The sequence below is a fragment of the Ictidomys tridecemlineatus genome, chromosome 1, assembly GCF_052094955.1.
Source record: "Ictidomys tridecemlineatus isolate mIctTri1 chromosome 1, mIctTri1.hap1, whole genome shotgun sequence".
In the NCBI taxonomy this organism is placed as follows: Eukaryota; Metazoa; Chordata; class Mammalia; order Rodentia; family Sciuridae; genus Ictidomys; species Ictidomys tridecemlineatus.
In genome coordinates this window covers 39,113,809-39,137,507 of record NC_135477.1, presented here as the reverse complement: position 1 = coordinate 39,137,507, position 23,699 = coordinate 39,113,809, and the positions used below count along the sequence as shown (strand labels likewise).

The 23,699-nt window shown below is 32.5% G+C and overlaps 1 protein-coding gene across 6 annotated transcripts in view; it reads left to right on the top strand.

Moving 5' to 3' along the window:
- Window positions 1–21,492, top strand: part of Ccser2 (coiled-coil serine rich protein 2) — a 142,368-nt gene extending 120,876 nt beyond the window's left edge. For 2 of the 6 annotated variants that reach the window (XM_005340087.4, XM_013365086.4), the window contains one exon: window positions 16,713–21,492. In XM_005340087.4, coding sequence (XP_005340144.2) covers window positions 16,713–17,531 — 819 coding nt within the window. In that variant the 3' untranslated portion in view covers window positions 17,532–21,492. Of the gene's footprint in view, window positions 1–4,632; window positions 4,763–11,486; window positions 11,527–16,712 lie in introns of all 6 variants that reach the window. The other 4 variants (XM_021719989.3, XM_021719990.3, XM_013365085.4 and 1 more) reach the window with 4 other exon arrangements.
- Window positions 21,493–23,699: the final 2,207 nt, after the last annotated feature.

The window sequence follows — 23,699 nt, the reverse complement described above, 5'->3', positions numbered from 1 at the left end:
CTGCTGATGCACTGCATTCTGTCATGCAGAATTTATGATAATACAAAAATTGTCTTTTTTACTGAATGTATGTCTTTTGTAAAAACTGCAAAATTCATGCAGAATGCATGTCTTTTATACTGTTTTTTAAAAAAATATTTATCATTCATTTCACAGTTGCATCTGAAACTAATAACTGGGAAAAAAATGTTTTTCAAGGCTAGGAGCTAATTAAGTAAGGATATTATAGTAATTAAATGATTAATCTATCCACAAATTTAAGATTATCTAAATTTGTATCCTCCAGTACCAAATACCACAAGTTTAAAAGATATTTTGAAGCTTTAGGTATGCATACAATAAACAGTTTTTACTGTATTAGAAAATAGTGGCATCTATTTCATTTGTATAATGTAGAATTTAATTTGCTTACTTAATCATTGAGGGTTTAGGCTGGATGGAGAGAAATTTTAATATTAGGCAGCAGTCAATAAAAAATGATTCTGTTGAGCTTTCTAAGCAATAACATGATCAAACTTAACTTTTTAGAAGTTAATCAGCTTCCATAAGAGGTAATACAACAGAGAGTGAAAGTTACTCCTATTTTAATATATGCTAACAGTGGTAATTTGTTAAGCCTCTATTTGTGCAAATATTTTAGTCTATTCTTTTTTTAAGTAGTTTAAAATATTTTTACAGATGCTTTAGAAAGAAAAAAAAATTTTTAAGTCAAATGGTATCACTGTTGAGGATGCTTACTTGATGATAATACTTTTTCTCCCTAGAGAAAGTGTCTTTAGTGTTTTATGCTCAGAGGCTTCCTTCAAAAAGTTACCGTAGGGCTGGGGGTGTAGCTCTGTGGTAGAGCTCTCCTAGCATGTGCAAGGCCCCTGGGTTTGATCCCAGCACAGCTAAATAAATAAATAAATAAATAATATTAATGTTTCTGATACAACAGAAAATAATACCATTTCTCTTAGCCAGTCCTCAAATTTCTAAATAAATATAGCTGTCCTCATCATTCAGAGCAGTGGAATGTCAGTATACTTCAGTCAAAGTCCACCATGAATACACATATTCAATAAGTTGAGTGCAGTGCTTATTTACAATCCTATTTTCTTTTGAGATTTTATATGGTATATCTTTTTCATCTTTTACTTTAGAATACTTACATTGTTATATATAAAATGAATTTCATTTTCTTTCTTTTATTTTTCTTTTTGGTGGTGGTACTGGGGATTGAACCCAGGGCCTTGTTCATGTGAGGGCAAGCACTCTATCAACTGAGCTTATTTTGTACTTATCTTAATACCTTGAATATAATAAAAACTGCTTAAAAATAAAAGTACAAAAAATGAATTTTGTTTAGTCTGCATATAATATTCTGCCAGTCTTTTTAATTGCTATATTTTTAACCCTTTAAATTTCATGTTATTAATTGATATATTTCAGGTTAAGTCTGTCATTTTACTCGCTTTTATTTATTTATTTTTCTTGCTTTTTCATGTATTACTTATACCATTTTTTTCAGAATTTTATTTTGATCTATATGTATATAGTATTTTGAGTGTATCTCTTTGTATATAGGTCTTTTGTTGCTTTTTAGGCATTGCATTACATATATACATTAACCATAGTCTATTAAATATTATTCTTTATTTCCTTTAAGTCACTTCCTTCCTTCCTTTTCACCATTTCTAAGTGTCTTTTTTTTTTTTTTTTTTTGATGCTGGGGATTGAACCCCAGGCCTTGTGCATTTAAGGCAAGCACTCTACCAACTGAGCTATATCCCCAGAACATCTAAGTATCTTCAAAATACTTTTTATATATATTTTAAGAACTGCATAAGACAGTGTCACAGCCGGGCAAGGATGGAAGACCCAATTATCCTATTCTGGGTCTACTCTATAATGCTAGGGACGTTATTGTGTACAAGATTTATGCATGGCTGGGCTACCTCTTTGCTACTCCTTTGGCTAGAACATGTAGGCCTTTTGTTTGTGTTCTTTGGCATTTCTGGATGCTAGCTTATCTATCACCTAGCTTAGGATACATTAGGCAAAAAGGAAATGCAGGCACTCCCTAGCATGTTGTTCTTCAGGTACCATGCTTCCTAGGTGGACTGATTTTTCTCTCAGAGTTTTTTGTTTGTTTTATAAATAGTGATCAGGATTTTTAGAAGTGTTTAATAGTAGGAAAAGGAAGAAATGTTTCTACTCCATCTTCTCCTGGATCTGAAATTCCCCCATCTGTGGAAAGCTCTAAGTATAAAATAAGTTTTATTATAATTGTTTTAGGTAAAATCAGATAAAATTTTTAAGAAATTCCTTTGAAATGAACTAAGGAGAGTAGATATAATTTTGAAAGAATGGTTAGGGAATGTGGAGGAAGACATTTTTAAGGGTTAGAAATTAATTACTTTCTTTACTTTTCTGGGCAAAAGCTCAGGTGGCTTATTGCTAGAAAACAGCTGTCCAATCAGCTAATAGGTGAGTACCCCTTGGCTGTGGCAGGCAGAATTATTCATGTATTTATTTCACAAGGTTGTCTTTCTCTCCTTCTCACACCCAGGCCTATCCCTGAGACTATGATTTATTGGTCTTAGAGAAATAAAGGTGGTGTCATTGTTTTTGTTTTTCAGATTTCATAGGTGATTATAATGTATGGGCAGGATTGACAGATATGATAGCTCCATCTCTACATAAACATAGTAACTTAATTCAGTTTAAATCAGTAGTTATTGAGAATCTGCTGTGTGCTAAGGAGTATTAAGCCAGAGAAGAGGGGATATTTATTTAATCTTTTTAAAATCCTATAAAGTTGCAGATACTGAAATTATTTCATGAATTAATGATTCAACCGAAAAGACAATTTAATACAAAATTGATAGTTTAAAATGCTTTATGAATAGAATCAAAGACAACAATGACTCTGTACTGAGGTAGGAGCAGATGTGAGTAACTACATCATAAGGACTAAAAGTGAGCAACTTCTTAGAGATGAATCATTCTAACTCTTGCATAAGACAATGAAGAAACAGGTTTAGAGATTGGTGACTTTCTTAAGTTTACAGGGCTTTTGAAAGATCCAAGAAGAAAAGCACAGGGACCTGACTCCCAGTTGGTGTTATTCTACAGACTTTGAGAAGTAATTTCTTTGATGAAAGAATCTATGATAGCACTTTGAGCAAATCTCGAAGTCTGTATCTGAAAGTTTTTTATTCAGTTCAGTAGGTAGAAACATGGTCCTGGTAAAATATGTAAAGAGAATTTGGTTGAGGCCATATTTTGTATAAAACCTTTGAACCAAAACAGTAAAATAGAGGTATAGCAGGTAATCCTATGGAGAACACATAGGAAGTCATTTCCTATTAAATATTTTCTAAGCTGTTTTGCCAACATCTCTCTTAGTAAAGGAAGTACAGTATTCAAAAGACAGGATCTAAATTTCCTAGAATATTCTAAAGATCATTAATTCTCTTTTGCTTCTTGTAATTCTTTTTCTCTTTTATCAGCATAGAAAAATGGATCTTCTTTTCTTTTTATTTTATATTCAGCAGTATAGGCTTACTCCTAAATTTAAAGAAATGCATGATTTTACCTCATTGAGCCAAAGAATATTGATGGGAGAGGAGAGAAAAAAAAATTGTATTTGAAACAATGTTCATGAAATTTATAAACACCAACAAGCTAGATTAGTAATTTTCTAATACAATAATATTTCTAACAAAAAAAACTGTCAGATTCATTGGTTTGAAAAATGCACATGCCTTCTTTTGCAAATTTAACTAGGTATGATGATGATTTACAGGCTATTTTTCTTGATAATATTTTAAGAGTGTTTTAATAGTTTTATTTATAAAGATCTTTGGATCATTGAGGATACTGGTTATAACAGACATGAAACCCAACTGGTTCCATTGTGTGACGATGAACAGTTATTTTCTTCCATAAAGACACACTTTTATTTGGAAAGTGAGCAAATTAATAAAGTGACATTTCAAATGTATTCTGATTCTTATAATCAGTGATTAAAGTAAAGTTAAAAAACTACAAGTTACTCAGGTTAAAAAGCATGTGTGTATAACCTGGAGTCTGAATATCATGTTCTTTACAAAGGATTTAGTTATCACAGTATTTTGAGTGTTTTTTTAATGCTATTTTGGTTCTGCTGACTTCTTCTAATGTTATTTATTTTTACTTTCTAATTCTCTGAAAATCTGTCTTAAAAAGAAATAAAATTTTTTTCCTGTGGGAGTTTTTTGATTGCCTGATTCATAAATTAATGTGTTATCTATATGTTTAATACTTAAACTCTATATTCCCTAACTTATTTCCTTTTTCTGTAAAAGACTGGAATCTGCTCCCTTAAAGAGATATGTGATGATTAATGTATACCCAAAATACATAATTTCATGTATGTTAACTACAAATATTAAAATATTTTTTCTTAAAAATTTTGAAAAAAATTAAATTTGGATTGTTATATATTTTAGTAATTTGAGCTGCCTGTGTTTAAAAAAGTGAAATCTATCTTCTCATTAACACTATTGCTTTGTGTTATTTAAAAAATCAAAAATTATGACTTTGGTTTCTTATTTTTCGGTTCCCTTTTTTATTATACCTCCCTACCCCATCTCTTTCTCTGTACAGGGTGGGTATTCTCCCTCCTTCTCTCCTTGGCAGGGCTCCTTCCAGGTGATCCCACGGACTGTTCCACCGCACCGCAGACAGAGTGAGTCTGTGTCTCTCACTCCTATCCTGCTCTGGCTTCCCCTTCATGGTATTTCCCTTCTGCATGATCTTTCCTTCCCCAGTACCTTCGTTTCCCATCCTGAGTGATCTGCAGGCATATGCTAAATAAGCACTGTGATCTCTCTTAACATTTCTTTTTACTGCATGTAAATGGACCTATACATTAATGACCTCTTGAAAGCTATCTTGAGGTTAATTCCATTCTAATGCTGTTTAAACCTATTGCCAGTGACCCTAGACCTACTGACATGCATCTGTCTTTAAATACATTTTCTTTTTTTCAAGTTCTTGAAATATGTGAAAAAAATACTTTTTTATCTAGTAATTTTTAAATGTACACACTATCCACAATGATTTGATTGACAGATGCATACTGTTTAGGGAGCAGGCTTACTAGACCATTGCACATTTCTTTAAATATTTCCTAATCAAAGGCTTCAATTATGTTTCGGTATCTCTAAAATACCTTTTCAATTGTATTTCCAAGGTTTTTATTTTTTAACAACTAATGTCTTTAATTTATCAGCTGCTTTACAACACAGAAGAAATGGCTTTTGAATATGCATGATTTACTAACATTTCTAATGAATTAGTCATTGTTTAACTTTAAAGTTTTTTATTTATAGTTAGTCTACTTTCTAAAACAGTGTTTATTCTTTTTCTGTTATGTACTTAAGTATATCTGGTAAGTTGGTTATATTTTATCTTTTTTGAAAAGTCACCCAAAAAAGCTAATACTAATGAAAAATATTTATTGTCAACCAGTCACTTTTTTGCCTTCTCCATGGATTTCCCATGATTTGTGATTCATATCAATTTTTTATTAATTATCTTAAATTATCAAAGGCCTCCAAATGGAAATTTTAAGCAGTTAGTATATGATTTACTTCAACAAAATTTTATTTCTTGAATTAGTTAAAATTAGCAGATGTCAACATGAATTTCAGACAAGATGTGAGTTTTTATTTGGAGACTTCTATAGAAGCTTTTGTTTTAATGAAAAATAGAGGAGTTTGTATAGCCTTTTTTTCACTCTTTTTTTTATTAGTTGTTCACAACATTACAAAGCTCTTGACATATCATATTTCATACATTAGATTGAAGTGGGTTATGAACTCCCAATTTTTACCCCAAATGCAGATTGCAGAATCACGCCGGTTACACATCCACAATTTTACATAATGCCCTATTAGTAATACTCTGTTGTATTCTGCTACCTTTCCTATCCCCTATAGCAAGCTCACTTATTTAGTGGAAGTCATGAGAAGAATAATAACCAATCATCTTTATAAACTCTCCTTTTTGCTTCTCTTCAAATAGTTGCATCCTTTTCTCTTTCATTTAAAGAATTCTAGTATGTGAAGAATCATACTAAATTGTATGGAACTAATCTGAAATTTCAATGGGCAGCTATAACAAATAATAATATAGTATTAGGCTTATGCCAGTAATGTGCGTGGTTTGACAGATTTAGCTCAGAACAATCCATCTACCTTTGTTCTTAATGAAGATCCTTTTTATTTCCCTCCCCACTCTCACCCTGCTCTGAATCTTCTCCCTTCTCCTTCCCCTCAGCTAGCTAGAATATGGAATTGAAGCTTAGGGTTAAATATTCTGTATCATACATAGAATTTTAGATTTATTTACTAGTTTATTTTATAGCTTTTGAATTTTCTTATACTTTCCTTGAGTTATTAGCCCTTCATTGTCAAGTGTTTGGTTTTTGTTTGTTTAGCTCTTCAGAGCTATCTTTTTCAATTCCAGCTATAAGGAGCATTTCTGTAACACTACCTTCAAGATTTAACTATTTGATTTTCCTAGACCAAACCCCTTTCTCTGCATCTCCAGATTAGTAAGAAGAAAGTTTTAGTTCTAGAGTTTGGATGGGTATATTATCCACGTAGGGATATAGATACGTAGATACACACACACACACACACACACACACACACACACAGAATTTTTTCCTTAAAAAGTACTCATGGCCCTACACAGCTAAGAGTACTGGTCTAGAGTTTGATCTTTCATATTTGTGAGATTTTGTTTGGATAAAGCAGTAATCAGAGGACTTGTTCTTAAAATTTTGATAGCTTTTCCTCAGCTTGACACTTTTAAACTGCTATACCCTTTAGGATTAACCCTGAGAACAGCTGAAACAGTTCATTAACAAAGTTTTTTTCTGGTGATAGAACTAGAGAAATTTATGGAATTACAGGAGTAAATTTAGTATTTTCCAGAGGATTTTAGAATAGATCTCACTTTTTGTTACACTAAAATTACATTCTGTGAGATAATATTTGTGTTCACATTTAGTCGATATGTAGTTCCTTGTGCCTATCTTTGCAGAAATCAATTGTGTAATGGAAGTTAGTTGAGAGATTTCTCATTTATTGTAATCTATTTCATTAGACAATTCTTTCTCATGCTTTATTGAGTATACTGCATTCATCTCAGTGCAAATGCCTTGATAGTCTTTAGTAATGTCAGTATCGTTTTTTATTTGTTTTTTTTTTAAGTTATGAGAATAGTAGACCTTTCAGTTTAAAAAATGTAGGCAATTTTAAATATGCAGAAATTAAAGTTTATAAGGAATATTTAGCACTACATGCTCCAGAAAGCTGCACTGGCCAGTAATGTTCTTGTTGAATTTAAGAATAACAATAGGAAAATGGAGATGAATGGAAGTTCCTATTTTTTTTTCCTTTCTTTCTCTAGAGATTTTAACTTTAAATTTCTTTTCACTTAATTTACTAGTATCTATTTTATCTGATGTCTATCTTCTGGTTTCAAATTAAGTTTTTTCTAAGTTAACAGAAAATAATTTACATTTAGATATAGAGCTCTTTCCTGCTGTCAGTCCAGATTTCAGCTTTTGTCCAGATTCATTTAACTGGCATTGATTTAGTCTTTCTACTCTAACTTCTATCTGTATGAAATTGAGAATAATGTACAACCTACCTCATAGTAGGAAATTTTAATTTAAAAATTACTTTTGACTAATACAAAGATTTAATATTAATTCTAGATAGACTTTCTTGTCAGAGAATATTTTTATAGGAATACTTTGTTTTAAAAAGCATATTCTGAAAGAATACCTGTTTCTTATCTTAGCCTAGAGGCTTAGATGGGAAGGGGCAAAAAATGGTTTTAAAACAATGAAACTCACATAAATGTATTTATACATATGTTAGTAGCCTGGCAGTTTCTTGATGAAACCTTGCCTGATCTCTAAATTTATACTGTAATAAAATTGTCTTCACCATCATTATATTAAGAATTGCAGATTTATTGTCTTGTATCCTTCTCCTTGTAACCTTCAGGAATATTTTACAAACCATTTTGACAAGCAATTCTAAATTCATTTTATGTCACCACCCATTATGTATTTATTGAATGAAAGTGTGTATTTACAACTCAATACATTTGTATATATTTTAATTTTGATAAAAGATCCATGAAATAGTACTTTTCATTAGGACATATGATATCCTCATGTTTTCTCCTCTATTCTATTTAATTTTTTAAAATGCTGCCAGCAGCCTGTGTATAGAAAAAGCACTGGTCTCTTTTGCCCATATAAGTCTGAGCATTTTGGTGTTAATGAACCAAATGTGAAGGAAAAAGCTTAGATAACTTAGTATGCATAGATTTTGTGTATCTGATCATAGTAAAGCTTTCTTATTTATATAGAACCATCTTTATTTTTAAATGGTGCCTCCTAAGGATTAAGTCTATGCCATGAAAAGTTTTGTTATTGGAAAATGGAATAGCTTAAGTGGATGGTAAGCCGTGTGCAAAATCCAGCTATTCATCCAAATAGTAATCTTGAATTCTGCTTGTCCTCCACTACACTTTCTGGTTTTTTTTTTTTTTTTTAGAGAGAGAGAGAGATAATTTTTTTAATATTTATTTTTTAGTATTCGGTGGACACAACATCTTTATTTGTATGTGGTGCTGAGGATCGAACCTGGGCCGCATGCATGTAAGGCAAACGCACTACCGCTTGAGCCACATCCCCAGCCCATACACTTTCTCTCTTAAGTTTTTCCTTAGCTTTTTATTTATTCTTTTAGTCCTTTTGGCTGGAGAATCGTTCTCTTTAGGGTTCATCCCTCTGGTTAGTCTTTGTAAGAACTATTTAAAAATCGTATTCCCAAATTATTCATGTAGAAAAACTATCATGTATATATTTTTAAATTAGCTGTATATTTAAGAAAGGAAGAAAGACTAGTATTAATTAATTGAGTTATTATTAGTTATTATTATTGAGTTATTATATATTATTGAGTTATTGGTTTTTAATGTGTTAAGTACTTTTCTTGTCATTTTATTTAAATTATCACTTGATTCTTATGATAACTCAAAGTCAAAGCAATTATACCAATTTTATAATATGGAAAATATAAGCAAATAAATCAGAATAATGTAGTAGTTTGTTCAGGTTACGTTAACAAACCAGAATTAAATTAAATAAATAAATTCTACATCCAGAGCCTGAGCCTTATATATTTATTATATTATTAAAATCAACATTTCCCCTTTTTATTATATATAGCAGTGGCTCAGTATGGAGGAATTAAAAGAACAGACACATTTTGGTTTATTTCCTTTTAATCTTTTTTATTTTATTTTATAAAGTTAGAATCTTATGTATTTTCATTTTTTTGTTTGCTTTTTTATACATAGCATCATTATATAAATTATTCCTCCCAGTAAATATTTCTTCAAATCCTTGTTTGATGAATGCTAATGCTATATCATGTGGATATACTTTAACTTAATCTTTTCTTATTGTTTGACATTGTTGTTTCTAGTTACAGATGTATTATTGCAGAGCAATCTATTTTGTATATAAATCAGTTTTGGCACATTTTCTTAGTTAAATTTCTTGTACGTTATTTGATTATAGAGTATGCACTTTATAAGGATATTTGGTATATGATGTTGTCAAACATGCTTATAAGGTGTAAGTTTACATAGTTCAATTGGATTGACTGGAACATGTGACTGTAATCAATATTACATGTAAAGATTGCTTCAGCCTTAGTGCTTTAATGATAAATAAGCTTGGAGTGACTTTTCACAAAAATAAAATATTTTTGAATGAAATCGAAACTAATAAAAGTTGATAGAAACTGAATTAATTCAATTGTGGAGTTAAGCTGATTTTTTTAAAAAACTGGTTAACATAGAATGTGAAATATTGTATACATTTTTTGCAGCTAATTTCAAATGCTACCAGTATAACCATTGATTAATTGACTAGAAATGTGTACCTGATTCATGGTCTAATAGGCCTTCCCATAAACCTAGTCATACATTAGTTTCTCTCAATACTTGCAATTGTGGGAAAGACAGCAATTGGTGTTTATGTGTTTCTGTATTAAAGTTTTTATAATAATTGGTTATTTAGAGTGGGATTGTTTCTTTAGCCAGTATTTACTGCTGTCCATAGTGCTTTCAGTGTCATATTCTGCCTGCCATATTGGGTATACCAATAGAATTTGTACTATTATGAAACTATTTAGGTTTTTTTTTAGCCCCTGAACTAATTTGCATCTGAGCTAGATGCTGATGGATTTTGTATTTTTGTCTTTAAAATATAGATCCGTTAAATTAACCATTTTAATCATTTCACACTTATGCATCTGTAGTAATTTTTTTTTTTTTTGGTATCCGGAATATTGAACCCAGGGGCACTTAACCACTAAGCCATATCCCAGCCCTTTAAAAAAATTATATTTATATATTTATATTTAATGTAGAAATAGGGTCTCATTTGAGTAGCTTAGGTCCTCATTCAGTTGCTAAGTCTGGCTTTGAACTCATAATCTTCCTGCCTCTGCCTCCTGAGCAGCTGGGATTACAAGCAAGTGCCACCATGCCCCACCCATAGTAAATACTTTTAAGTCACTCTTAAATCATTTTGATACTTTTTTAAAGCAGTTAATTAGTCGTGAACTTAGAAAAGCCATTGAACTCCTCATTTCTGAATTTATAAATTTATATTTATCGAAATATTATTCTCTAAATTTTCTAAGCTGTAGAGGCACCATTGTGAGATCTAGAAGAATAAGAGGATTCCTCGTTTCCAGAAAAATTAGAAGGCACAACTGACTTTGTGTGAACTTTAGAGCAAAAGTCTTTGAATCTTGTTGTACTAGGGACCTGGTTAAATCTTCCATCTTCATAATGATGTGTGCAGAGTCTCATGTGTAGTTTATTACTTCATATTTATGTTAAGATTAGATTATACCTTTAATGATATTTAGTGCAGTAGAAATAAATGTAAACTGACAAATACTGAAGTTTACTTAGTTCTATAATCTGCAAGAAATTCTTAAAATATTTTTGTTATAATTTCTACTTTATTTATGAGGGATTACATGGGGCCAAACCTTTTTAGATCTTTGGAGTATGAATATTAATTTGTATCAGATTTCAGTATTCTGTTTAGTAAGGTTCATGTGGTTTCCTATAAGTGTGAGAAGTTTTACATGTCAATGGACATGAATATTTGTACTAACATGCAAACCACCTTAGTAAGAAGGTATAAATCACTTTAAGAAATGTTTTTATCAGATCCAGATATAGTACGTAAAATAACAAATAATGTCTAGAGAAACAACAATAGCAAAGCGAATACTTTTGGCTGCTACCCAGTCACTGCAATCCTTGGTGTTGTGTGTGGTCTCTGATGCCATTGTCCTGTCTTTTTTTTGTCTATGCTCTCCTATTGTGCCATTGGCAAGGAGTTGAGAAGTTAGTCCATTACTTCTCTGACAAAGCGTGGTACAGTACAATTTCAGATTTTTTCCTACCGCCTCCCTCGTAATCATTTTTTGTTTTGCTTTTTTTTTCCAGTTTGCATGATGCATGTCAGAGCCTGCATGAGATTACAGGCATGTTACAGATGGCTCCATTTCCATTTTAACCTTTAAAGCATATTTAATTATAACAATAAATTTGTATATATTCAGAAAATAATTTTAGGTAATTCCTATGTGTGTCACACAGTAGTATTTACACTGTAGAACATTTCCTGATTTCTACTTTGCACACTTTGGCATATTTTTGCTCAATGGGGACTTGACATTTATAGGTACCATCTTTTTGGTAATGACCTAGACAAGAATGCTTACAAAACTTGATAACTTTTCCTTCAGCTCGTACTAGAAATCTTTGAGGCAATATGAGACAGTGAAGGTGAAGAATTTTTCTCAGGGGTGAGTGCTGATTTGCCTTTTCTCAGTGTTCAGTATTTCTCCATGGAGTCACTGTGGAACCACCTCTTTCCAGAAATACTGTTCCACAATGTGGCTTGATTTTGATGTCTGAGACTTATTCTGAACAGGTGAAATCAGCAAAGAAGAAAATAGGATATATCTAGTAAAGTTAGTAACCTGAATGATACTATTGAATTTGTCTTCAAAGTTCTTAAATATATTAGAACTTCTGGCTATATTGATATTCTAAAAGCCTGTGAACTCATGAAAATTTGAAATAGCAGAATTACAGAGTTCTGGTATTACCTTTTAATTCTCTGATGGTTCAGATTTCAGCTTTGCCATTTGCTAAAGTGTGTAACATTTGGACATGGTACTCAACTTCTTTAAACCTCAGTTACTCATTTCAAAAGGAAAAAGACAATACCTTCTACCTACAGTTTTATGAGAGTTAGAGACTATGCATGTAAACTTGGAGTTTGAATTGCTACCCTAGGGAAGAATGGAACCCTGATCTTTCAGAGCTCAGAGTATAACATTTCTCAAGTATTTGTAGTGTGCCAGACATTGTATTAAGCACTTTCTGTGCATTTTACTGTTTATTGTTTAAAACAGTTTTAGGAGGTATATATACTGGGTGTACATCCTTGCTTTATAAATTATGAATCCCATTTCAGGACAGTGAAGTAATTTGCCCAGTATTTCCCCAATAGTAAGGGATAGATTCAGGACTCAAACTTGAGATGAGGTTGACTCCAGAAGCTAAGAGATCCAATTCTGTGACTAGCTCCTCATAGAACCATATGAAAGTTCTTTTTAAAATTCCAAGTTCTTTGCAGTCCTAGCTCCATTTCTTATCTCTAGGAAGACAGTAAAGGAATCATGTTTCGTGCCATATCAGATGTACCTGTTGTTGTAAAAACCTCATTTTTTTAGCAACTAATTTATTATTATCCTTCTAAAGAACTTGCTTCCCCCTCAATCAAGACTGTTATATTAAAATCCATAACTTGAATTCATCATTATTGTAACTTTAATAATCATGGGTGGCATTTATTGAGCACTTACTATATGTCAACTATGCTAATTGTTTTACATGTGCAGTCATATTTAATTGTTAGAGTTAAAAATAGAAAAAAATTGAATGTTTAGTGTTCCCATCCTACTTGGTCCAGAAATGGCTAGTCTTCAGATCAATTTGATGACTTAGCCTATAGGTCAGTATGACAGGCATTTGTGTTCTAATTAACATGTAATTAATCTTTCTTCCTAGCCTAATAAACATGAATTATTAAGTTAATCCCAAATTAGGGAAAACAAACCATTTTTCCTATTATCTGATATCTTTTTCTCATGATCTTTTAAAAATTGGTTTTTCTTTAATCATTAATGCTTCATCATTGACCTTTTCAGAAAATATCACTTTGATAATTTACAACTAAAGAAATAGTTCTTGACCATATAGCTAACATTCATTTATTTATTTATTTATTTTTCTAGCAAGTATAAATTTAATCCCCACTATGTGCCAAAATAAAAAAAAATCAGAGTTTTCTTTTCTTTCTCTCTTTTCTGCTTGGCAAATTCCTACTAACCCTTTAAAAACTCAGTATAGATAGTTTGCAATTTTGGGATGCCTTTTGTGATGTTTCCAGTTAGACAGATGTTACTTTTTTGCTCCCATATGATGTTATGCTTGAGAAGAGGTTTCATCATTTGTTTACCTGACCATTTCTTTCAGAAGGTCTATCAAGCACAAGAACTACATAATGATAGGCTCCAGATTTTCCCATACCTTGTACATTACCTGGTACATAATAGACATTTTAAAAACAATATTCTTTAATATTCCTATTTCATTTACATGAGGATATGGGATCTTTATAGTTTAATTTGAAAATTATGAAAGTGTACCTTTTACGGTCATAGAAACACAAGATGAACTGTTAATATCTTGCCTTTATATGAATGTTTAGAATTTGGGGGTACTTATAGTGTAAATACCAACCCATTAAAACACTTTTTTGCTTGCTAGAGGTAGTAGAAGTAGCTTGCTGGCAGGTGATTAATATCAACTCAGTCATTAGTGGGTAACCACTTCTACAGTCATACATACATATACATACATTCTCTCTCTCTCTCTCTCTCTCTCTCTCTCTCTCTCTCTCTCTCTCTCACACACACACACACACACACACACACACACACACACACACACATATACATATATATGGAGCAAGTTGTCTCCTTAGTGCTCATATTATAGTCATTTCTTATCCTGTTTGAAAAAGACTTTTTTTTTTTTTTTTGCTTCGAGTGGAATAGATTTCCCACATTGTAATTTTCAAGTAAATAATAAAACATGACATTTATTTTGGGATAGGGTAATTATATGACTAAACTGATTTTTAATAAAAATATAAAGCCTGCATTATTTTTAGCATATAAAATCCCTGATTTATTTAATATAATTAGATGATAATTTAGACTTTATGGAACTGTTCAATCTAACTCCTCTCAGTAAGACCTGACATTTTTTTACTCTTTAAAACCCTGGCCATTTTCTAATTCTTTAATATTTGAAATGGTGCTTTATTACACTTAATGCAAGCAACACTAACTCACTACTGTGTCATCATTTTTCTTTCTGATAGGAATGATAAGTTGGGGAATCAGGACAGTTCAAATACAGAATTTACAATCCACAATACCTTTTCTGGAGGTTTGGTTTTTCTAATAATCTGTTTATTACTTCGTCTTTAATTAGAAATCATACCTTTTTATGCTTTGAGCTGATAGTATATGTTTATAACTTTTTACAAAAGACATTGCAGTAAAGTCATTTTTAAATTGTCACTCATATTTTCAAAAACCTGAAATTGTTTTAAGATTTTTAACTTTCAGACAAAAATACTTTGTGTTTGAAGGTGAAGAGAGAAAACAAATCCTCATGCAGCCATTTATTGCTGCCCCATTCTCTTTCTTCCTTTCTACCCAACTTCTGCTTTTGGTAGAGTTTGGTTTCCTTAATATGGTCCTTCTCTATTTTTCCTTTAATATTTATAAGACTCCTAATCACTTTAACATGATGGTTGTTTTCTAGGGAATCTCAAGGAGAACCTGTTGAATTAATTTTTTGTTGATTTTAGGACCTTCCATGTTGAAATATAGTTTAATCATCTCTGTGGTGATTGTGAAAATGCCCAATGTCTTTAAAGTCTGGAATATTTAGCAACGATCTAATTGGCTTGTTTAAACATTCTTCAGTAAGATTAAACATATCTCTGAATGGATTAATTTAGGTAGTCATTGTCTTGATTTTTTTAATTTTAAAGTAGCAAATCAGTCCTGTATCATCAGGGCTGGCTTTCGCTCATTGAGTCATTGTTCTGACTCACTTCCAGCCATGACATAATCTAATCCCTGGCCACTGATCCTTGGCAGCCATTGTCTAGGGCTAGTCAGGGAGGTAAAAGAGCACAAATGGTGTAGTGAAGTAGGTTCCCCCTTTCTATGGGAGAAATTAGATATATTGGGTAGATTATTTGTAGATTGCCATAGTAAAAACTTATTGCATCAGTAAAAAAGTTCATGTTTCAAAGTCTTTTTCCAAACTATTTTGACATTTAGCCCACATTACTTAATAGGAGGTACGTGTAAGAAAGGACAGTTTGTTACAAGCCACCCCTGTATAAATGCAGGCGCAGTCCTGCTCTATATATTTTAAGTATTTTGGGCTATTGAAAGATAACTGTTAAGATTTATATTTTTCTTCTGATTTTTGTGGAATGTAACTATGCAGTTAGCACAGAGAAATACACATGAGGCATGTGAACCTTAAGAACTTTGCCATTGTCAGCTTCTGTTATTTTAGTTCTGTCAGAGACAATTTCAAATTTGTTTTTTTCTCAGCCAGTCATTCACAGGCCTGTTTTTTTCTTTTTAATGTTGCTGGGGATTGAACCCAGGTCCTCACATATGCTAGATGAGTACTCTGCCGTGAGCTTCAATCACAAAGCTTACAATTTTTAATTTTACTAAATGAATGTTCACTCTTGGGTATGGTATATATGCTTTCTACATGTCAGCCATAGTGACAATGAGACAGAACAAAATGAAAACATTTTATTCTCAAAAAGAATATTGAAAAGCAGGTTAGCATTATTAAGTGTATTAATAAGTGTATAATTTACTTTTGTTCAGATAATTAGAATTTCACATATGCTGACAATATAATCTTTATTCTGAATTTTGTTTGTCTACTGGTAATTTTGATTCTTGACAATGGTACAGTGCTTGGTAACATGATACACAACTTTACATTAAAAATACCTTTAAAATGGGTAATATTTTGAAGGTCATAGTTAAGTGTTTCGCGAAGATTAAACCAAAGTGCTATGGAAATCATTCTCATTTTCTCTTGCAGAGAAGGTTGTAAATCCTTAATTTATTAAGGCAGGAGTTTTTTTTTCTATAATGAGTTACTACTTTAAAATTTTATTTCTCCCATTTAATTTTGGATCTTATTTAGTGTTTATTGCCTGTATCATTTTTTTATTTCCATTTTCACTTGTATATGTGTCTCATGAATTCACTTGAATATTGCAATTCATTTTTACTTTTAAAAAAACACATACTTTCCATTTTAATGCATAATGAATACCTACAGACCCTAATTGGAATTTAACTTGCATTATTTCTGTGTGACATTTCTAAGATAAATTGCTGCTAATGTTTTTTTAATTTTAACAGCCTCAAGTACTACAGCCTTCCAGCAACCTGCCCAGACCCACAGACCACGCCCAGGGAAAACTAATAAAGCCACAACATATCGAGGCCCACAGTGAATGTGCAGTCCAGGGCATGCACCAGAGCAGTGCCCTTCCAGATGGAGGCTTTACACATGGCTTGCAACAAGAAAACAATTATGATTTGGAAAACCGACCTTCTTCATCAAGCCCACAGTTCAAAATGGATGTAACTAAGAGTGCACCTTCTGAAGCGAACTTGAACATGACCATGAATGTTCAAGAGCCTTATCGTTTGACAAAGAATCAGATTAGTGACATGCAGTTTATACCTACTTCTCTACAGACACCTCCCCAGTTAAGTATAGTAGACCAAGCTAAGAGAGTTGGAAGAGATCAGTCTCCACCGGTGGGCTACCCGTCTCAGCCCAAATCCTTAAAGCTGTTAAAGCCATCCACCTTAAGTTCTTTGGCACCCCCTCCAGATTCTGAATCATCTCCAAGTAGGACTCCCACTTCTAAGAAGTCACCGACAATCACACCATGTAATTCAGCAAAACTTCAGCCAACATCTAGTCAAACAAATCTGGCAAATAATCTGAATCTGAAAACATCTAAGCTCCGTCCCCCTTCCAGCTCTTTCAAACAAAAACAAATAAGCAGCCCCCAACTAGAACCTCAAAACTTCCAGTCCAAGACAAGTATCCCAAGGCCACTAGCACGACAAAAAGAAATCATGCAGAATCCAAATGGCAATTTGCATTCTGGGGATTGTTTGGCCTCTAATCGATATTCTCGTCTTCCTAAACCAAAGATACATTAAGTACATAGCCATTACCTGCCAATTTGTTTTTTTTTTAAAAAAAAAAAAACAATCTGTTCTGTAATAGCTTTATGTGCAATTTGCTACCATGTTGGAGGTTCCACTGAAAGCCTGCAATTCTTAAAATTAAAACGTGGAAGCTTCTACTAGTTTGGCTCTTCCATTTTATATCCTGGTTGAAGTATATACCATTTGAGCATACTCGTCTCAGGTAAACACAGAAGTTTGCTTTCCCATCTCAGAAGCCTACAGAAGACTCTAATCATGCTAACCATCCCTCTGCACATCAGCAAAGTAATAATATTTCCCTCAGCAGGCAAGAAGTAGGCTTTGCTGATTTAGTCCTGTTGTATCCGTATTAATTGTGGTTATGCGAACCCCAGCTCCTTTCACTTGTTCCTCCTGTGACTATGGCTACTAATTTAACTCAAGATGTGGTGTTGATGGAAGTTGGTAATCTGTAGAGTTCTGGCCAGTGTTTTATATATTTAAAGGTCTATGCAAAAGCTTGTGATGAATAAAGGAGAAGGAGATCAGACTTTTAATGGGAAGACTATGTAAGTTTTATTTTTTTCTTACTGGAATCAGCAAGCTAGTCTTACTGTTTATTTGTTTACTAAATTCCCCAGACTGAAAATGTTCAATATTATATATAAACCAATTATATGTTGCTTTAACATCTTGTTTTTCATACATACATATATAATTTGTGCTTGTATTGCTACTAGTAAATTTGAAGAGCTTGAGATATACCTTGAAACTTGTACCTAAGGTATATCCATTTGTAACATATGTTGGTGCTAGAATTTTGCTGGCAATTCGGTTTTGAATACCACAGGACTTATGGATCCATCATAACTCTTTTTTGAAGGTTCCACAGCATTTACAGCATTTATTTTAAGTAAGTCTTTATTATAATTATTTATATTTATTGACTTATGTTAATATCTGAAGACTGGAATAGTGGACTTGAAATATTTGCACAAAACTTTGATGGTATATAAATGTCCCATGCATAGGGATTTAAAACTTATTTTCTATAGCAAAACAAGTTAAATATTTTGAGAAAAGTTATAAATTTAAGTAAGACTATCTTGAGAAAGTTGGAATTCATAATAGTTTCACATTTCTGAGTTTCTTAGGTTTCTCTTTTCTGTTGTACATTTGACAATTTCTTGAAAGTTAGATTTTGGAAGAAAAATAGAATTGTAGATGGGAAATAGTGTTTCGTTAAAGAGTATTTCAAAGGGAGTATGCTTATTTATTTTAATGTGCTACAAAAGGTGTCTGTTAAAACCCCTAAGCAACCATGTGCATGAACCCAATCATGCTGCAGGCCACTTGTCAGACAATTCAGTTCATTTGCATTCTGTTCTCCCAAATCATGTCATCTTTAGGCTGGTCATGTGTAGCTAATTTAATTGGAATTAATACTTTTCAGACAAATAATCTTACAAGGCCAATTTTTATTTTGATCAGCTGACCAAAAGTATACCAAATGGAATGATGGCCAAAAAAGATAAGTCACTCAAATTCTAGGGGTTCCTTCTAAAAATGTACTTTGGTTAAATTATATGCCACTTTATAAGAAAAACAACAGCAAGTGCTTTAGTGGAAATTTCCAAAGAGGTGTTTCTTACCATTTGATGCAGTCTTCCCTTTCTTATCAGAGAACCATTAAGTGAGTTCCATTCCAGTATACAGAGATTATATCTATAATAGGTGAGCAGCACAAATCTAGTATCATACTTTTATACCACAGCACTTGTGCCAGAAAAGTGCTGGAGTTTAGAAAATGCTTTGCATGGTCCAGATATTGTTGGTACACAGTCATCCTACATATAAGCAAAGTACTTTTTTTGTGTGAAGGTGAGCTATAATGACCACAGCTATAGATGGACACATTTTGAAGGAGAAAACTGATTTCATATATTGCAAATATGATGCTATCATACTGTATTTCCCTAAAGTAAAGCATACTAATGAATTAGTAGGTTTTTGGTTTATTATTAGAAGTTGGTGTTACTAGAAGATCCTTATGAAATATTATTTACAAGTTGGTCTTATTCTTAGTGGGAAAGTTTTTAATTTATTTTTCATGCTGTAGTCTGAAGGAAATGTCTTTATACATAAAAAATGTTGACTCCACTTATTTGTTTATTCTAATATTTTTTCCACTCTTTTTTCTTCCTCTCTGATGTATTTGCGTAATCTTAACTTACTAGTTCAGCTTTTATGTACCTTGGTTGAGCTTCATCTTGACAAAAGAGGCTCATCAATATAATTATGAAGCATAATACATTTAAGAGAAAAATATCTAGGATGCTTACACAAAAAACAAAGTATATATCTGCAGTTTTCCTTAAAAGCTGCAAGAATATTATGCTTGTCTGCTCCTTAGAAAATGTTATGTCAGAAATGGAAATGAGTGTAGCTCTACTGAATAATCAGAGATCACCTTCTCAGATTTGGCTTGACCTTTGTTTATTGCTTCTGTAAATCAACTCTGTGCCAAGTCCTCCTTCGCAGGAACTTAGATCACTTTTACTTTTGGTATTGGTGAAGATGATGGGAGTAATGAATTCTGAGTCCTGTGGAAGAAGTTCTCTAGGGTTGGTTAAATTTCATATTTGTGTAAGAGCAAAAAGTATGCAGAATTATATATTTGGCTGTTAATGGATGCATATTGATTTTTTAAAATAAAGTATATATTATTGTTATAGGTGCAGATGATTTTAAGACTTTAAGCAAAGGATTATAGAGTTATATCATTTAGAATGTTTCTTAATCACTGAGACCACCTGGTATTTTTCTTTTGGAGTCTCATTTTCATTTGTGCAATATTTCCAGGCAAATAGACTACTGTTCATTGTAGTTTATATAGATATTAGGGAACTTACTAAGTATTTTAACAAGTAAAAATCTGAATATGAAACTAAATTTCAGATTTGCACTTTAAATGAGCTTAATTGCTTGGAGTTGTGCCTGAAATATCAAAATGCCTCCTCTTGGGTGTGGCTTTGTTTAGTGAAATGAATCTCTCTGTAATTGTTGCTGTTTGAAGATATCACTACAGCCTTTCACAGAATTATATTCACAGCATGTCACTTTTCCCATTAAAGCACTATGTTTTCTTCAGATGTTCCATTTTCCCTTTTAGTATTTTATTCAGTTCATCAAAGAGATTATAACCCCCATAGCTGTCACTTCCAAAAGTTCCTGTGGAGTAGATGGTGTTACAGACACAGAGGTGCACTCTCAGTTTCCAAGCAGTTGTCCTGCTGGTTTCCTGGCCTCCCGGGCCCTAGGATGCACTTTCAAATTACCAAACAGGCCTGCAATGAAGGTCAATAAGACTGCAGCACCATTTCAGTTTCAGTTTACATTCCAGCTGACTATAGTTTTCATGTTGGTAAATTAGTTTGGGTAGTTATGTTTGCATGCTTATGCACACATCTGAAAATTATTTATAGTTGTAATACAAATAATTATCTGATGTTTTTCCTTGGGAATGATGGCCTCACAATTTTTCTTAATTCTGATTCACTTGAATTCTATTTTGCTTTTGTCTTTCCATATGTTCCTTAAAGTTTTCTGCTGCAGCAATTTGAGAGAATACATTTGGATAAATGATTATGATGGTGGACACCAATCTAAAATTATGTTATTAATTAAAGATATATGTCTTAACCTTTTTGAGAAAAAACTTCCCACTTTCTTTTTGGTAAAGCATTACCATAACAAGATTATACTGACCTTGAGAATTTAAAGTCTCTAAATCAAGACTAACTAAAACAAAAATAATATCTACTATTGTGGTTTCCATTGATTTAAAAAACCAATTCAAGTACATACTGTATATTAGAATTTGCTTGTAAAATGGATTATAAAAACCAATGTAAAGTCCTTTCCTGAAAAAGTTGGCATAGTAAATAAAAAATAAAGTTCATAATTATAAAAATTCTCTTGTCCTTCTCAACGTTGCCTTCTTTAGTTTATATTTTCTCAATGTCTTCTTTCCACAAAGATATAAATACTGTTCATTTAGTTAATTTTGTTTTACATACTCCCCTTCACATACACACCACACCTCCAGCCCTGATGGGTGAGTAGGAATTGAGGAACGTTTTCTTCTTCTGTTTTCACAGTTTCAGTCAGTGATCTAGTGCTTCAGTTTTTACTTCAATAAAATATCTGCTTTATCTTAGGAAAATATTTAGACAATGGGTATTGAATATTTGAAAAACCTGTGCTTTGGATTAGAATGCAGTAGAAGGGGGGAAACATTTTCATTTTAATTATTTTGTTTTACTATTTTTAAACATCACATGTATAGAATACCCTGAAGCAAGAAAGGTGTTTAATGAAGTTTTACATAATTGGGGAGGGGAGGTAGGTAGGAAATCTATTTTTTAAATTTTGCTATTTAATCAAATGTAATAATAAAATATAAAAGGTGGATACACGTATACTGGGAAAATGGTTACATACGTGCTGGAAAAAGTGTGATTGAACATGCATGAGTAATAAATTCCATAATGGCATTAACTGCCTCTTAAGATATCTGTATTCAAAATTAAGACCATGTAAGTTATTAGTAAGTACTTATAGTGACTCAGATTTTTTTCCTTTTTGTTTGCTCATCAAGTGTGACCATTTTAGTTTCTTCATATTGCTATTGATTCTACATGTAACATTCTGAAAATCCCCCCCCCCCCCCCCCCGCCCCGAAGAAAAGTCAGTTGAGCAAAAGTTAATGATTCTGGCTTCTTCCTTTGCTAATTGGGTGTAAGTAGTTTGGGTGAGATGGCTTAAATGTGCCACTTGGGGGGTGTACAGAAGTGAAAATGGTAGAGTCCTGGCCTTGGAGCTTATGAACCCACCAGTGTTTTTGATTGGTTTTGGTTGTTTTTGCAGTGCTGCGGATGGAACCCAGGGCCTGCCCAGGCTAGGGGAGCTCTCTATCACTGGGAAACACACCAGCCCCACAATTGGTTTAAATGTCACCATTTTCTTCAGAACCTAGCCTTTCCCATGTGTTCCCTGCTCATCATTTTCCTTTGAATGCAACAGTAAAACTCGTGTGCTAACTTTCTGCATTCATTTTCATTTTATTTTAGGCTTGAATTCCCTTGCGCTTTTCTCATCTTTGGTTTTACAGTGTTTATTCTTGGTTGGTTGCATGCCTTCATCTTCCTCTGAAAACCTGGCCTTCTGTAATCTAATTTTATGCAAGAACTCCTCTAGCCATATAAGATATTATAAAATCTGCTTTCTACTTTAGGTTCTTAGAATTTAATTTGAGGATTCTCAACTATGCTAAAGCCACCTTCCCTTTTACAGTCTTAGCTCATATGTTCTTACTTCCAAGCTTCGTTTCTTTCGACCCCATTCTCTTCTATAGATAAAATCCAAATATTTTGAAATATCTGGTGTTTTATGCCATTGGATCCCTGAAGAGATTCTTAGGTCTTGCACAGGAGGCTTTCCTTTATCGAGGAGTATCCCCACCCCCATACTACCACCTCCACAACCCTCATGTTGGCTTCTGTTCTGTTCGAAAATGAGATGAACTCAGAAACTTCCCCATAGGCACTTTCCTGATTTCTCATAAAAGTGATATTGCTAATTTCCAGGTCTCAAAACATGACCTGTTATTTTACCCTTATCTGGGTAAATTCATACCTGTTCTATGTGAATTCTTTGGTAGGTAATATTTTAAGTGAGTACAGAATGGATATCTTCTGTAGCAAAAGCACATCTCAAATGTCCATCTGCTAAAGTGAAAGAAAGTTAACTGTACTACTTTCATTTCCCATAAGAAATGTCATTAATGCCATTTCTATCAGATCCTATAAAGAAACTGCATGCCCACTTTCACTGGAAAATGTCCATAGCATTATTTCTCTTATCACCAAACTAGAAAGAATTAAAGTATCCTACACATTAAAATGTGTAAATAAGTTGCTGAGTGTGGAATACTACAAGTAAAATAAGTGAAAAACAGATAAAATCACAAGTGTGATCAATATTGAGTCAAAAAGAAAGTCATAAAAACACTAGGGACTATTCCCCTTCATATAGTGTTCAAATTGGGCAAAACTCACTGCCTTGTTTATAGATATTGACACAGCTCATAAAATTTTATTGAAAGAAAGCACCATCAGA